We start from the raw sequence: 16,381 nt of genomic DNA on the forward strand, positions 1-16,381 counted from the left end.
TCACACGGCCACCACCTGCCCATTTCCCGGCACAGCCCAGGGCCCTCGCCTGGCTGCAGCATGTGGTGAGGCTCTCAGCTGAGGGTACCAGTTCCGCGGGGCTAGGTGTTTGCATGTGGCTGTCCAGAACCAGTGTGACGCTGGGCTGCATGAAGCCTGGGTAGGGAGGTGACGCTCTCACTGCCTGTGGAGAAGCCCCAGGTCCCCTCCTGAGGTGAGGAAGCCAAGGCCCGAGATAGTCTGTTCTGGGACATTGAGTGGATGTGGACCAGTCTGAGCAGGAGCTTTCTTTTTGCAAACAGCCAAGCAGTGACTTTCCTGGGGACTGTGTCCAGCTGCCCGGCAGCCGATGCTCCTTGTTACAGATCTCTGGTCCCCCACCGCCGAGCGGCGAGACTCCCACCAGTTGCAGAGGCTTCTGATGGGAGGCGTGTGCTCTGCGTGTTCACATAAATGACTGTGCAGACAAACCCCGGCCTCCTAGGAGGTACTGACTCGCCGGTGAGCAGGCCCTGGAGAGAGCTGGGCAGGCATCGCAGCCCTGGGCTGGCAGTGCGGACAACGAATGGCAGATGCCGTTCCACCAGGACTGCTGCTGCACTGGCAGCTGGAGAGGCGACGGCGAGGAGGGGAGAGCTTCCTGCCAGGATGTCGTGGGAGTTGGTTCTCAGCTGTGCCCTGGCGAGTCAGCCCCGCTCAAGGCCTTGGTCCGTGTGTGGAGTGGGAAGCCCTCCCGCTTGCAGTGGGCCCGTGGTTTGCAGAGGCAGCTCCTCTGGTTCCGGGGCCTGAGGGGAGGGTGTGCGTGTCAGGCCTGAGGGGGAGTCACTGCAGGAGAGCGGGGGATGCGCTATCATGGGACAGGGCCAGATGACTCCAGAGCGGCCTTCAGCTTTGCCACCAGGGGCCCAGCTGGGCTGTGGGAGGATGGTGCCCAGCCCTGCCACACCACCTTTGGGTGTGAGGGTAAAACCTCACCCAGGCCAGGGCGGGCTGGGAAGGAGGATGGAGCTGCAGCTGGCATGTGCCACAGGCTACGCACACCCACCAAGGGCAGGTGTGCCAGGGAAGCCCCCAAGGCCAGACTGGTGCGGGGGGCGCAGCCAGATACATGCTGCAGGAGGGTGGGCAGGGCTTCTGGGAAGAAGGGGCCTTGAGCCAGGCGCTGCAGAGTGAGCAGAACGTGGACAGGTCCTGGAGGCCGGGCCTGCTGACCAGCCCTCCCGACCCGTAGGGATCCCAGCCCAGGGCGAGGGCCCACATCCGCCTGGCGGTGCGGAGCGCGTGTCTCTAAGCCCAAGCCGGCCGGTCCGCGCCTCCCACAGGCTCTCCCGACTCCTGCCAGGCGGGGCCCACCGAGAGATGGGAGGGGGAACTGGGAATCTACACACATAGAGCTTGGTTTTGTTGTTATTCTTTGAGGCCCGTCATCTCCCAGGCGCCCACTAAATCATGGCCAAGGTAGTTCCCTATGGTTTGTCCCAAGGAATAGAGAAGAAACCAGCAAGCTGAGCCCCAAAATGCCAGCAAAGCAAGAGGAGCCCCGGACGGGAGCATGGGCCGACGCCTGTCCTGCCGAGGCTGCCACAGCACTCGGGGCCGTGGCGAGTGCATGCAAGCCACCGTGCAGTCAGGCGGCATGCCGCACCTCCTCTGCCCTCTGCCGCCTTGTGAGATACGTGCCTCACTTCCATGATCTCTAAGTCAGGAACCTGAGGCTCAGAGACTTGTCCACGTCCCCTAAGTCCAAAGGCATCAGCAGGGAAGCAGTTCAGACCGGGGGAAGGGCTCATGGTGCATTGGGACAGCTTGGTGGACGTCAGGACTCATGGGGGCTTGGGTCAGGAGTCTTGGGTGGTGGTGAACAGGAAGAGTGGCTGAGATGGCCTTGGGCATGTGGGGTGCACGTGGTCTGTCGGCCCCTCTCTCTGCCCTGCAGAGCTTGCTCCCCAGGGCTCAGCAGCTGTGCTTTCCCGTGCACATGTGCCCCGCAGAGCCCTCTCTGGCTGGCAGCCAGTACAGGCACAGTTTCTGCATCTTTGAGGCGGCCTTCCTGCCCCTCCTCAGACTCCACTGCCTGCCCAAGAGCTGCTGGACTGAGCTGGGTGCAAGAACCCCCTGGCTGTCACCCCGAGGTGACCCAGCAGGGCTCAGGGAGGCAGGCCCTGGCCCCATCTCTGCTTGCTCACTTACTTTTGAACCCCAGTCCACCCCTCTCCTAGCCCTGGCGGAAGCTTCCCGCCATCCCTGCCTGGCCTCTGTCCCTGCAGCCCCAGGGCTCCCGTCCCTGGAGTTCCATCACCTGGCACATGAGCTGGCGACCCGTCTGTGGCCTATGGACTCAGGGTGGGCTCAGCAAGTGTTTGCTCAATGAATTAATGAATATGTGTAAATGGCCGTATCTATTATTTATCAGATGCAAAATTTGGGGTCACAAGCACAGCCCCCAGTTGTGACATCATTTCTACAAAAAATGACAGCTCCATTACCACAGTCTTTACGCGGTGGCTTCCAGGAATCCATTAGAGCTAATTAGTCCCTCGGTAGGATGTGACATTCCTAGACCACCGCTTATCTCATATTTGGGAACATAGGAGCAGTTCCGCTGTGGAGGCACCGGCTGCTCCAGGCACTGCTGGGCGGGACTGTGCACCTTGTTTGTCTCTGCAGAGTGGGCCATCCCCCCAGACCTGAGACTGCCCACTTGCCAGAGCCCCCATTATTCCTAAGCACATTCTAAAGAAGGAACAAATTGGTTTTGAAACACATGGTCTCCCAGGTGGAGCACAGCGTCCCAGCGTAATGACAGGTACTGGGCATCCTTGCCTGCCCCACACCTGGCTCCTCGGCACACAGGCCGCCAGAGAACCCGGGGCTCTGGGAGCAGGTTTCTGTGGCCTCCTCCTGGGCACCCCACCCTAGGGCTCCTGGCCGTGGGACTTGGAGGACATTTCCTGCCTCACCAAGCCTCAGTTTCCTCATCTGTAAAATAGGAATAGGAAGATGCGAGGAGGGAACAGACTGTCACTGCATGTCCAGCTGTGGTTACCATTGTCATTGTCACCACAGTCGTTGGTATTGCTGCTGCCTCGTGCCCAAGCTATCAATACCAACAGAGTTAGCATTGTCATCACCATGGTCATTGGTGATGAAATCTGCTCAGAAAAGTCCTCAGATCTGAAACCTCAGATCTAAATTAAACTGGTTCCACACTTTGTCCAGACACTTGGCTCAGTTTATCTTAAAAGAAGGGGCAGCTTTCACCAGCAGCAATTCCGAGTGGTAGTTCCAGACAGTTTCTCCTTTTAAAAGTTAGAATTGTGAGTTTTGTGGGGAAATGGTGGATTGGAGAGTCAGACAAAAGCCTCGTGGTCCTTAAAAACCCAGAGTTACTATAGCACATTTAAAGATCCTCAGAAAGAGGATGGAAGAGTGGCCTGGTGCCAGGCTCCACTATGGCCACTGCCGCCTCCTGTCTTCTGCACATCCCGAGCACCTGCTCAGCCCAGGCCACCAGGCAGCAGAGCATCCTGCCCTGGGCAGACAGGGGAGCCAGGAGCCCCACAGCCGCTGGTGGGGACACCGCAGCCAGGGAGGGCGGGGACAGAGCCTGGCCCCAGGCTGGCGTTTCCTTCCCAGCTGGAAGCTTTGGTTACGGAAGGGAAGGCCACCCCCTCACAAACTCTGGACCGACAGTGCTCAAAGGACTGGGCCAGAACCCAGACGGCAGAAGGGGGCCCACACATGTTGAGGGAGACGGGGAAGACGAGCTCTCACGTGAGGGTGTGGGGCAGGCGGGGGTGGACTCTGGGAAGACCACGGGGTGCTCAGGGTGAGGTTGGAGGAGGCTGTGCTCAGCATGGCTGCAGCCCCAAAGCCACATACTGAGGTCAGTGACCATGGGACCCAGAGGGACCCAGAAGGGCCAGAGAGCCTCTTCCAAACACGTGTCACGAGCAAGGAGGGTGGTGCCGGCGGTACCATGTGAGGCGGGTGAAGGCAGGTTGGACGGACAGAGGACAGCCTCCCCGACAGAAGCGGGTGCTGTTGCAGGGACCGGCCTCGGGCTGGAGACCCTGGCGGGAGGACTTCCTCCCGGCAGGGCTGCGGGTCTGGGGTCTCTGCCCGCTGCCTGCCTAACGCGGGCACTTTCCTTCCCCCAGAGTCGAATGGCAGAGAGCCTGCGGCTGTTTGACTCCATCTGCAACAACAACTGGTTCATCAACACCTCGCTCATCCTCTTCCTGAACAAGAAGGACCTGCTGGCGGAGAAGATCCGGCGCATCCCGCTCACCATCTGCTTCCCCGAGTACAAGGGCCAGAACACGTACGAGGAGGCCGCCGTCTACATCCAGCGGCAGTTCGAGGACCTGAACCGCAACAAGGAGACCAAGGAGATCTACTCTCACTTCACCTGCGCCACCGACACCAGTAACATCCAGTTTGTCTTTGATGCGGTGACAGACGTCATCATACAGAACAATCTCAAGTACATTGGCCTTTGCTGAGCAGCCGGCCCGGCCTGCCTGCCTGTGGTGAAACCATGGGGTGTCACGCCCCGACTCGTGCTAGAGAGGCCCACCCGGGGGCAGCAAATGGGGGTCTACGGAATGTCCCCCGCCCCTTGGCCTCCACCTCCTTGGCCCCGTGTTTCTGCAAACATTAAAATATACGGATAGATTGCTAGGTAGGTAGACACACACGCACACACGCACATGTCTGGAGATGGCAAAGTCCTCCGAAGCGCCAAGGTCTTTTGGAGACGCGAGAAGCTGTCACAAGGTCACTACGAGCCCATGCTGCCCCTTCACTTTGCCTTCCTGAGGTGGCCCTACTCTGCATGGGGGTCGGCATCGGACTGTCAGGTTGTGGCAGTGGGCTGGGGCTGGGGCAGGCCAGCTTGCCGCCCGAGCCCCAGCCAGGGGACATCGCTGCTGACCAGGAGGGAGGACCGGTGCGGGGTCTGTGCACTTCCTGCTGGCTGCGCCCACTGCTGGCCTACACATGGCTGCTCTGCACCACATCTGTTCCCGACCTGGGACCTGGGGAGCCAGGTGGCCACACTAACCCGACCTCCAGCCACTCACAGCTCTTTTTAAACAGCTTCAAAATATGCAGCAAAAATCAACACAATAAAACGAGTGGCACGATTTATTTCCAACTAGGCCAGCTGGGCTTCCAGCTTTTCTTCTACTAGTCTGATATTTTATAAATCAAAACCTGGTTCTTCTTCTCTGACATCCTTTTTTTTGGCCAAATCTCGTGGTGTTTCGCAGAAAAACAAAAAATACAGAAAATTTCAAACGCAGTTGAGTATTCTTTTTTAAATGCAGATTTTCAAAACATATTTTTTTTTAGGTGATCCTTTTTGTGTCTGGCTTGCTGAGTGTAAAAGTTGTTATCCGGACGATTCTGTCCCTCTGCTCCAAAGAAATCCTGAGGTAGGTGGCAGTCCTGCGCCAGCCTCGTGGGGCACGTGTTGTACATAAGCCTCTGCAGCGTCCTCTTGTTACTGGTGCAGTTTTCTGCTTTGTTTTTATTTAAGAAAATAAATGTGATGTATTTAAAGAAGGTCCTTCACCTAAGAGCGAATGAACAATAGCTAAACGTCTTGGTATTTAAAGAGTAAACTATCTGTGGCTTTGCCGAGTGAAAGAAGGGGAGCAAGAGATGGCGCCCCCTGGCCCCCACACGCCCCGCACCTGAGATAGGCTGGGAGCACCTCCAACTCCTGTGACGGCACAGCCGGCGTTGTGGCCTGGGGGAGGCCCCGCTGGGACCGCACACGGGCCTTCCTGCCCCAAGGCCCGTGGGACCTTCGCCAAGGGCTGCGTGTACATAGGAAGCCTTGAGGGGAGGCCGCCGGAGCCCTGCCAGATCTCTCTTGCCCTTTGTGCGGCACCTGTGAGTCGAGGTCAGTGTGCACATTCACAGCCAAGGACTTCAAGAGATGCACAGAGGGAGAGAGGAGCTGGTGGTCGTATGAAAGTCAAAGATTGTCTACTTTAAGAAAATAAAATACCCTGAATGGAGCCGAGCCTCGTCCCAGTGTGCTGTGTGTGTGGCCGACGTGTGGCTGACTTGGTGCCACCTGGGAGGGCAGCCAGGGACCTTCTGCGCTGAGGTTCCTTTTCTGCCCCCGACCCCCACACCTCCACATGTTCAGGTAAAATCATTCTGAAGGGAACATCAAGAATAAACGACCTCAAGAGAGGAAAGAAGCTACAAAAGAGGGGAGACCTGCCAGGCCTGTGTGGCTGAGGGGCAGATGACGGTTCCTCCCATCCCACTGTCCCCAAGGTCCTGTCCAGCACTGGCCCAGGCTGTGCCATCACCTGGACCCCGCCCCTCACACCCTGCAGACACCTGCCAAGGTCAGGGTCAGGGGCGCCCGAGAGCCTGAAGGAGGTGACCACCCCCATTGGTGTAGAGCAGACCCTTCGGGGTGCTGGGGGAGGGGACACCAAGGCTCACGGCTCACTGCCTGGCGTGTGGTCAGAGACGCCCTGACGTCATGGGGAAGCTCTGAGAAGCAAGGAGGTGCCCCCCGCCAAGTGCCTGCTGCGAGCCGGACACCAAGCCAGGCGCTTACAAATCATTTTATTTAATGCTCCACCTCAGCAGGTTACCAGAGCTGACCCAGCCCATTTTACAGATGAGGAAGGTGCCCAGGGTCAAGGTCAGGGAGCAGGTGAGCCAGGATTTGCCAGGCCGAGGAGCTGTCCTGCTGGGAGGAGCAGAGGCGCGGGCCCAGTCCCTTCCCGAGGACGGATCCTTGCCTGGCTCTGCCCCTTGGTCACTCTGCACCTGGACAGGGCAGGAGCCCGCTGGGAGCACTGAGCCATCCTGCAGCCTCCCCCTCAAAGCAGGACCTTGAGCAAAGCCCTGAGTGGGGGGTGGGTGGCAGATGCACATGCACACTTATGCCACAAACACGTGCACACGTGCAGATGCACACACTTACTAGACACACACGGACCTGGCTCTCTCGTCCCCACCCACTCCTGAGCCCAGGCGGGGATTCCCTTCACACCTTCCCATGTCACCAAACAGCAAGAACCCACAGGGGCTTTTGTTTCAGAAGAAATAACATGTGACTTAAAATCTTTGAGACTTAATTTTGTGCTTTTAATGCCAACTGTGAAAAGAGCAGTAATTTCACCGTGAGCACCTTTAACCTTAAAATACACAGCTAAAGGGGAAATATTAATAGAAGGATTCTGCCTCCCTTCCTAACAAGGATCACAGGAGGCCTTCCCAGGGAAAGGGCGTCCTCAAGCGCAGAGCGCAGTCAGCGCAGCCATCTGCCCTGGTCCCCCTCTCTCTCCCGCTGATCCCTCTGCCCCAGCCTCAGCCCAAAGCCACCTGGGTGGCCTCACTGGAAGCCCCCTCCCTCTCCACACCCCGCCTGGGGGGCGCCCACTCCAGGCTGGGGTGGGAAGGGGTGTTGGCAAACTCCGCTGAGCAGCTCTGCCCCACCTCCAAATGCGGCACCTGGCGAGGAAGACACTCCTGAGCTGGGGTTCCAGCAGAGGCCTACTGAGTGCAAACGTCCAGACGGCCTGGCCAGGGGAGATGAGCGACAGGACTCAGAGGGAGCCCGTGAGAAGAGGCTGGAGCAGGCAGGGAGGAGCTGGAGGTGGCTGGGCCAGCCCCACCCTCTGCAGGTGACTAACTCCAGCCCCTGTCCCATTTGTGCAGCCTCAGGCTCCGCTCCCAGGACATACCGACATGCAGCTCCCTGTGTGGTCACTGAGGTGGTAAACTGGGCGATGACGGTGGTCACCACAATCCTCGCTCCCCTCAGTGGCTGCTCACTGCCAGCCACACTGCTGGGAAGCCGAAATTAGTGATTCTGTTTTACAGAAGAGGAAGAAGAGGGGAAGACTTCCCAGCATCACACAATGTGTCACAAGTGACCCAACCCGGCCGGGACCACAGGGGCTTTGCTCCTTCTGCCCACACTCCCCAGACCCCCACAGCAGACATGCCAGGCCCTGGCACCCTGTTCCAATGCTGGCCGTCCAGGACAAACGGGACAAGTCCCAGGAAGGGCCGCACTGCACCATTCGGACGAGGGCGCCATGCCGAGGCTGGACGACACCCTGGGGGACTCGCTTCATCAAGACGAGCCTAGCAAGGGGCTTCGGTGCTGAGGTAGGTGGCAGGCCAAGTGCCAGCTGGTTCAGCCCAGTGCATGCCCCTGGGAAGACGTGACCCCTTTGGTGATTTGCTTTGTAACGAGCTATCCCGAACTGCTTGGGAATATTAGGAAAACCTCGTGGGGAAGGCTGAGAAAGGCTGCCCTCCCCGACAGGGAGCCCAGGGATCGCTGCTGGGCCCTGGGCCAGGCCTGACTGGGCCAGGCAGGGAGTGGCTCTCCCGCTGCATGGGGAGGTGGATGACCAGGGGAGAGGAGAAGGCATTGAGGAGGTGCAACAGGCTGGAAACCAAGTGGGCAGTGTCCCTGTTGGTGGCCATCGTTCCTGCTAAGTCCAGGGAGGAGGGCAACTGTCAGGCTGAGGACGTGGCTGGGGTCCTGGTACCCCCTGCTCTGCGGGCAGGAGGGGAAGGAAAAGGCCGGCCCTCTGCAGCAGCCCTCCTCCCTTGGCCCCATTGTGTCAGGGCCAGGAGGAGCAGGGGACTGCTCTGGGCCACCTCCAAGGTGGCTGCCGAGGAGGGGCGGGGTGCAGCAGTGGGCCTGGCCAAGGCTGCCCACCTGAGGCTGAGGGCCATGGCCTGCTGCAGGGGGAGAGCCCCTGCCTTGCTTCTGCGGTAGGCCCCCTGCCTGGGAATCAAGCGAGACCGTGTGCGTTCAAACTAGTATGGCCATAGATGCCCCAGATTTTTCTCTAGCCCAGACAGTATGACTCCAGGGATGTCCCCTGCGCCTCAGAATAACTGAGATCAAAACTGCACCCAGACATCCCCCAACCCCCATGGTTCCCCGCCCCTCCCAGCCCAGCCCTGCTCCGTTCTGAAGCCAAGGAGCCAGTTTCCACAGGCGGGGCCCCTCCCCTCCCCCGCTGGCGCTGCCCTCCACCCCCAGGCTGCACACGTGCAGGTTCAGGGGCAGAGCAGGTCCCCCCATGCTGCTGCCAAAGCTGGGCTGGCCTCTCAGAGCCTGGCACGAGGCAGGGGGACAGGAGGAAAGGCCCAGTCAACACACAGGTGTGCCCAGTCAGGGCCCGTTGGGCTGCCAGAGGGACACTTCCAGGGGGCTGTCTGCTGCACCCCAAAATCTGGTTAGAGAAGAACCCTCAATTACTGCATCAGCACTCTCTCCCCTAGAACGCCTGGCCACAAAATGAGCCTTGTTTTCCCAGGGGGTTGGAATCCTACTTGGTCACTCGGGCCGGGCTGATGGAGAGCCGGGCTGGCAGCCTCTGCGTGGCCTCTGCCTACACAATCCTGGTTTGTCCTCTCCTATGTGGCACCACGGCGGGCCAGAGAAGCCGGGCCAGAGAAGCCAGCCGAGCGCCCCATCCCCTGCCGGGCCTCGACCCTCCTGGAGCGGCCCTCGGTCGTGGAGCGCCCCCTGCTGGTCATTCTGGGAAATCATGCTGCGAGTCACACCCTGAGTGAAGATTCAGAGGAAGACTTGGAAACACTCCCACAGATACCCCATGTTACAGGGAAGAAACTGAGGCACAGTGGCTGGAACAGAGCAAGGGCCCTACACATGTTTGTCAAATGAACGAATGAACAAGCGGGTCAGTGAATCGTAGCACGAAAACAACAAATGACTCTTTAAAATATGACGTAAAACCTCCTAAACAACCAATATTTGTTGAGTGCCAGCCCCGTGCCAGGGGCAGAGGGTGCCATGGTGAAAACGCCCTTCTGGTGTGGCGTGGATAGGAAATCTTACTAACGATCACCAGCACGTGCTGAGAGCCGGCTGAGCCCCGTGTGCGGACTGTCCCAGCCGGGCCACGCGGGTGAAGAAACACAGGCTCCCATGGGCAACACTGCCGCCCAAGGCCACACGCTGGTATGGGTAGAACCACTAAAAGAGATGTCCTCACCACACCCACATGCCCAGCAAGGACACCACCTGGGGCACAGCCACACTGGCCGACCCAGAGGCCACAGCACTCAGAGTACCCCCGGGATGGGCCCCAGCCCCATGTCCATCTGTCATCCAGCCACCCCTTTATAGCCCTCACAGGTGTCCCAGGCCTCCCTGTGGGCACTTCACAGTGAGCAGCACCTGGCAGTCCTGTGATCCGGGGCTGGGGCTCACCACCTGGCCCCCGTGAGGCTTGTCAGTACCACCCGGCCACCCCTCGAGGAGCACCCAGTGCTTGTGCGTTACAGAAAAGTCCACGGGGAGGACATGGGATGTCCACCAGAACCCAGATGACCACAAAGCTTTCAAAATTGAGGCAGGCTTTGGTTGGCAAGGGCTAAAAACAAACAAACAAAAATCCCTCCCAGGCACCTTCATGAGCTAAATGTGAAAAGCAAAACTCTTATATTTCAGAGGAAAATCTGGCAGAATAGCTTCATGCGCTCAGAGTAAAGGATTCTCTTACACAGCAGCCCCCAAAATGCACCAAGGAAAAGACTGATGAAACTGACTACGCTATTCAAATGGAAAACTGCTGGACCAATGAATCAACAAACAGTGAAAAGCCACGCAAACAGCCGGGAAATGATATTTGCCGTGTGGGTAACTAACAAACGGTTGGGGTGCAGGATAAATGACACACTCCCTGAAATCAGCAAGGCGTGCAAGAACAACTCCATGGCAGAATGGGCCCGGGCTCCCCAGAGGCACTGGGCAGGAGAGAACCTGAGGAGGCGCCAGGCAGTGGGAAGTTGTTCCTCCTCACCAGTCACTGGGGACAGCAAAGCCACACAACAGTGAAATGCCACAGTACAAGGCTGCTGGCACGGATGCGGCGGGCTGGGGGAGGCTGGCGGGGAAGCAGTTGCAATATCCCGCCAAGCTGGGGTGAGGGTGCCGTCTCCAGGCCCGGGGATGCCCTCCCGACAGGGCCTAGGGGGACTCCCCATCGCGTGCGCCAGGAAGCCTTGGGCAGGAATGATCACTGTGCATTCCTCCCACGGCCCAGGAGCAGAATCAGCCGACATACCTGCCAGCTGGGGAAGGGTGAGTGTATCATGATACTCTCAAAAGGCGGGAACAGTGTGCAGTGGTCGAAAGAAATTAAATACAGCTCGTGATGAGACATGGATAAATCTCAAAATTATAACGCTACTTTTTTTAAGGTTTTTTAAGTAGCAGAGGGATATGTACAGCAAGATCCATTTATATAGTTTTAAAATATGCAAAGCAAGATTTTTATATTTATAGTCTATATACAATTACATCTATGGTAAAATATAAAGACATGCATCTGGGGATACAGTTACCAAATTATGGGTGGTTCACGGGAAGGCAGGGGGAAGGGTGCTGGGCAGGGGAGGTTCACAGGGTGCTTGGATTTCACCTGTAAGTCTCAAGCAAGTATGAAATATGGACGTAGACTGTTTAGATTTGGCAAAGCCAGGGGACGGTACCCAATGTTCATTCATGGTCTCCATACTTCTCTGAATGCTTTAAATAGGTCACAGTAATTGTAAGAGCCCTGAGCGAGAGCAGTGGGTCCCTTCTCTCTTCACACCCCAAGAATGAGGGACAAGACCCTCGCTCAGTCCCCGGGTTCCTGCGTGCTGAGCACAGACATTCATTTAGCTTAGCCCCAGCACTGGTCCCCCACTGATCACCCCGATACCCCAGGAGCTCTCGACCCCAGGCACTCGTGAGAATCATCCAAGGTGCGTCTCAGAAGCACGTGTGCAGACCCCCACTCCCAGAGACGGATCCCCCTGGCTGGATCCATCTAGGACGGATCCGTCTAGGACTAGGAACACAGTGATCTTTTAAAAAGACCACAGGCCTACTGTGATCCCAACACCCAGCTGGAGGCCAGGCCACAGTTGTGGGCCCCCAGGGGCTCTGCTTCGCCCCTGACCCCAGAGCCATTTCTGTGTGGGCCTTAGGCTTCACACCAGTGCTCACACCTGGCCGTGAGTGTTTATGCTACATCCTTTGCGCAGGGTGCTGTGCTGTACACGAGGCAGACGTTTGCTCGCTTCGTCCATACCTCAGGCTCCTGTCATGCCTCTTGGAACAATCCCCTTGTTTGAAAATGTCATTGCATCATGAGACCCGGCAGATGTCAGTGCGAGGCGAATTGCAGCCCTCTGGCTGTGCTTGCTGGATGGCTGCTACCCTGGACTCCCCATCTAATTAGCGGGAGCAGTCAGGTGAGGGGGACCTCAGGCTGGGGGTGGGGTGACCCTCAGTGACTGTATGCCACCTTGCCTTTGGGGCGGGCCTTTTTTATTCCTCAAAAATGTGCTATCACACTTCACAAAAGAGGACATTTAAAGGGCCTCCCCTTTTAAGCATCAGGGAAATACAAATTAAAACCAAAACAAGACACTACTACACATCCACCAAAGTAGCTGAAGGAAAGGACAGAAAAGATCAACTGCTGGTGAGGATGGAAAGCACCTGGAGCCCTCATTCGCTGCTTGCGGGAGCGTAAACTGGCACAACCATTTTAGAAACCCATTTGGTAGTTAAGGCTGAACATGCGCCTACCCTATGCCAGCCATTCTACTCCTAGGTGTATCTCAAAATTATGCACATGCGAATCCATAAAGAGACATCTATAAGCCTGTTTATAGCGCTCTATTCTTGGTAGCCACAAGCTAGAGACAATTCAAACATTCATCAGCAACAGAATGAATAAATAAACTGTGATATACTCACATAACGCAAATACCATACTCCAGCACAAATCAACAAAAAGCAGTAATAAATAACACATGAATCTCAAAAGCAAAATGTTAAGCAAAAGTAGCTAGAAGCAAAATAGTACCGGCTCTACGTTTCCATTTATGTCAAGTTTTAAAAGAGGCATAATCTACGGTTTTGTAATATGAAGATATTGTTTAATGTTGGGTGAGAGGTCGTACCCAGTATGGGGCACGTGGGAAGTTTCTGGAAGGCTGGTTATACTCTGCATTTCTTGATCTGGGTAGTGATTACATGGCATGTTCACTGAGTACGATTTAATCGAATGCTCGTTTATGATTTGTTCTTTTTAAATATCTTTTGTACTTTCATAAAAAGTAAACTTTTAAAAACCGGTGCTCTGGCTGTGATCTGCAGCCTGGCACGTGTGTGACCCGCACGTCCAGCGGGTCCGCGTGGGACGCAGGCCTACCTGCAGGCAGCTGGGCCAGGTGCTTATACGTCTTGTGCAGGTTCTCCCGGCAGATGGGGTTTGCATCATTCAGCAGGAAGGACAGGGCAGGGATGATGCCGTGCTCTAAAAAGCCGTCCCTATGGAAAGGAAGGTGGAAATGAGAACCTGCTGGGGTCTGCTCCACGCTAGCTGGGGCCGACCACCTTCCTCTGGCTTTGTGGGAGCAGACGAAGTCCAGAGGTGGACAACACCTTACGGATCCTGAGAGGCCAGGGAGCAGGACAGTATGGCTTGTGTGGTGGCAAGGATCACACAGCTCTGCCTCCTCCTAGCTGGGACTCAGACTGAGGCCTTGTGCCCCTGGATCCTTATTGTCACTCTTCTGAGCCTCAGTCCTATCGTCTGTGAAATGGGAACAACAAGCAGAAGCTCAGAACCTGCCTCGCCTGAACCTGCAGCAGCAGGGAAGTGAGCTCAGCGCCTCACCGTCCTCGTCGCCCTGGTCCCCACGCCTACGCACACCTGTTGTGCTTGTTGCTATCCTCATATGCTAATAAATATGAGGCAAGCCAGCTAAATGAGGTGTTTTATTTTCTTATGAGAAGAAGTTGAATGCTTTGCAAAGACTCAAAAGTGAGTCTCTAAAAACAAAAAAAAAAAAGTGAGATGATTATAAAGGATTCTAGAAGGTATTTTGCATACAGATGATTTCATTAATGTCTTTGAGTTCTTGGTCTACCTTTAAAGAGACCAAAGCTGCAAATCAGATGATGTTATGAGTGTGGTTTAAGCAAAAAAGATGAGGGGAAATGCCAACCAGTGGACCCATGTCACAGGGATTGTGTGAATGCCTTATCATTTGTGTTTTTGGGTTAAAATGAACTGTTTCAAGGAAATATATCATTTCTTCATTTCTTTTGATTAATCAACTGACTGCTGGGCCCACATGCATCTGGAAAGAGGCTGCTGAGGTCACACCTCCCAGGGCTGAGTTTGGGAATAAGTGAGAAGTCACGTGTGAAGCCCTAGCCAGGTGGCACAGGAGGTGTCCGGCCAATTGTGCTCCTGTGGCATCGGTCACAACCTAACCTTATGGTGTGTTCTGAATCATTCTGGAAGAAGAAAATCACAGTGGGACACACGAGTTGCAGGGGCCTCCCTGACTTTGGGATCCTCCTTGGTCAGTTCCTAGTCACCCACCCCATGTAACTCATGCTCTGAAAGCCGGTTCTGTTTGCCCACAGAGCGTGTGCCCCCTTACCGGAGGCAAGCAAAAGGGCAGAGGCCAGGCTGCCCAGGAAGCTCTCCTGCTTGCAGGATGTCCTGTGAACTAACCCCTCAAGGTGACAAGATGCCAAGCCCAGGGCTGCCATCCTCACTCCCCCTTCCCGTCACTACTTGTGTGGGTAGACGATGGCAGAGGGGTTTCAACCTGGGCGTTCTGGGCAGTTACTTAGAGCTTGATGGGCTCCAAAAGCTGTTGGCTTTAGTTATAAGATCACCTCTGAACTCCACAGAAATTGAAAAGTTGGCCGCAGTTCTGAGAACGCTGGAGGAGTGTACAGGCCGTATCAGGTCCTTGGTCAGGGACGGTCTCCTCACCATGTCCTCCTGCCTCACTAATGTGGGCACAGCCAGGACCCCTAGGCCAGGCTCTCCTGGTGCTGGAAACAATCTCTGATCCCCTCCCTAGGCATTCTGTTTTGTTATAATTGCTCAGGCTTCAAGGACCTCTCCTCTCAGCATCTGACCCCACTTCACTGGGGGTTACCTACTGTCCATATAGGGTCCAGAAAAGAGGGGGGAAACAACAGGAAGGATGAGAGATGCTTCACTCCTCTGTGTCCACAGGTTTGAAAGTACCTTCCCTGGGTCATCTCAGATAAGCAAAGTGAGTCTGGGATCAGGAGTCTTGCCCAGGTCACAGAGTAGGAAACAGTGGGGTCCCCCCACGAGGACAGGGCTCGTGCCCCCACTCCAGTGGTAGGTCCATAGCACTGGCCTGCCCTTTTGGTGCAAAGTGTGTGAATTAGGGCACCAAGTGCACCACCTCCCCACACATACCCTGTTCACCGCGTCCAGCTGGGCGGGGGATGCACACGGTGTCAGGCACCAAGGCACCGAGAGCTTGGGGACTGGCAGGGCTGGGCGGCTTTGGGTTTTGAGAGACACCCTGGCACTCTTAACATGATTTGAAGCCTCCCTGAGTGGGTGTCTGTTGTTTACACCAAAGAAGCCTGAAGGCGGACAGCATCTTGTCCTTCCTGTCATCCTTCCTTCTCTCTGGGCCTGCACACACTGGCAGTGGTTTCCTTTCTGCAGGAGACCTAGGGCAGGGCTTGGGGGTGTTAGTGATGTGGGGTTCTGTTTTTAACACAAAGTGAAACTAGTGATCCCTGGTCAAGCAGTGAGCTGAGCTGATGTGGCAAAGTACCTCCAACCCCTCCTCCCTCTACCGCCCTGACTCCTACCCAAAATGCTAGATGAAATAGGTTTTAAATATAAAATGCAAAGGGACATTTCCAGGTGCCAGAAACCAAGAACTTCAAGGTCATGAGCAGAAGGTGAGGCCACCTCCCCAGACCAGATGTGCACTTTGAGGCTGGTATTCTAACATGAGCATGGAGACAGGAGCCAAAGCCATGGGCCCTGTGGAGGTCTGGGACAGGGATCTGGGCTCCCCACAAAAAGCTAAGAAAAAGCAAAATTGTTGCAGATGCGAGATCTGAACTTTCTTTCCACCTTCAAAGTGGGAAGCTCAGAGCTAGGAACTAACAAAAAAATTAGTCTGCACTGGGCGTGGTGGCTCATGCCTGTAATCCTAGCACTTTGGGAGGCTGAGGCGGGAGGATCACTTGAGGCCAGAGTTCAAGGCTGCAGTGAGTTATGATTGCACCACTGCACTCCAGCCTGGGCAACACAGCAAGACCCTGTCTCAAAAAATAAAAATAAAAAATTAGTCTGGAACAGAAACCCCCCATTAGACACCCACAGAGGCAACCAAACCATCCCACAAAGAGGCCTGCTCTGGCCAAATAGAAGTCCTGCAAAAGACCATGCTACAGACAAAAATTCAGAGCATTCAAAGTGGTTTGAGGGCGTCCACCCGGGGAAGAAGTGTGGCTCCAAAGCATAACATTGGTTTGCAGAACAGT

General features: G+C 55.9%; 2 protein-coding genes across 5 annotated transcripts in view; one reads left to right on the plus strand and one right to left on the minus strand.

Annotated features, from left to right (window-relative positions):
• Positions 1-6,034, plus strand: part of GNAZ (G protein subunit alpha z) — a 48,536-nt gene extending 42,502 nt beyond the window's left edge. The window contains exon 3 of the mRNA XM_045534200.1: positions 4,161-6,034. Within this exon, the coding sequence (XP_045390156.1) occupies positions 4,161-4,505 (345 nt within the window). The 3' untranslated portion in view covers positions 4,506-6,034. The remainder of the gene's footprint in view (positions 1-4,160) is intronic.
• RSPH14 (radial spoke head 14 homolog) overlaps positions 1-16,381 on the minus strand; it is an 85,670-nt gene that overhangs the window by 66,738 nt on the left and 2,551 nt on the right. For all 4 annotated transcript variants that reach the window (XM_045534203.1, XM_045534205.1, XM_045534201.1 and 1 more), the window contains exon 4: positions 13,245-13,363. In XM_045534203.1, the coding sequence (XP_045390159.1) occupies positions 13,245-13,363 (119 nt within the window). The remainder of the gene's footprint in view (positions 1-13,244; positions 13,364-16,381) is intronic.

Source organism: Lemur catta, chromosome 21 (genome assembly GCF_020740605.2).
Source record: "Lemur catta isolate mLemCat1 chromosome 21, mLemCat1.pri, whole genome shotgun sequence".
NCBI classification, from domain to species: Eukaryota; Metazoa; Chordata; class Mammalia; order Primates; family Lemuridae; genus Lemur; species Lemur catta.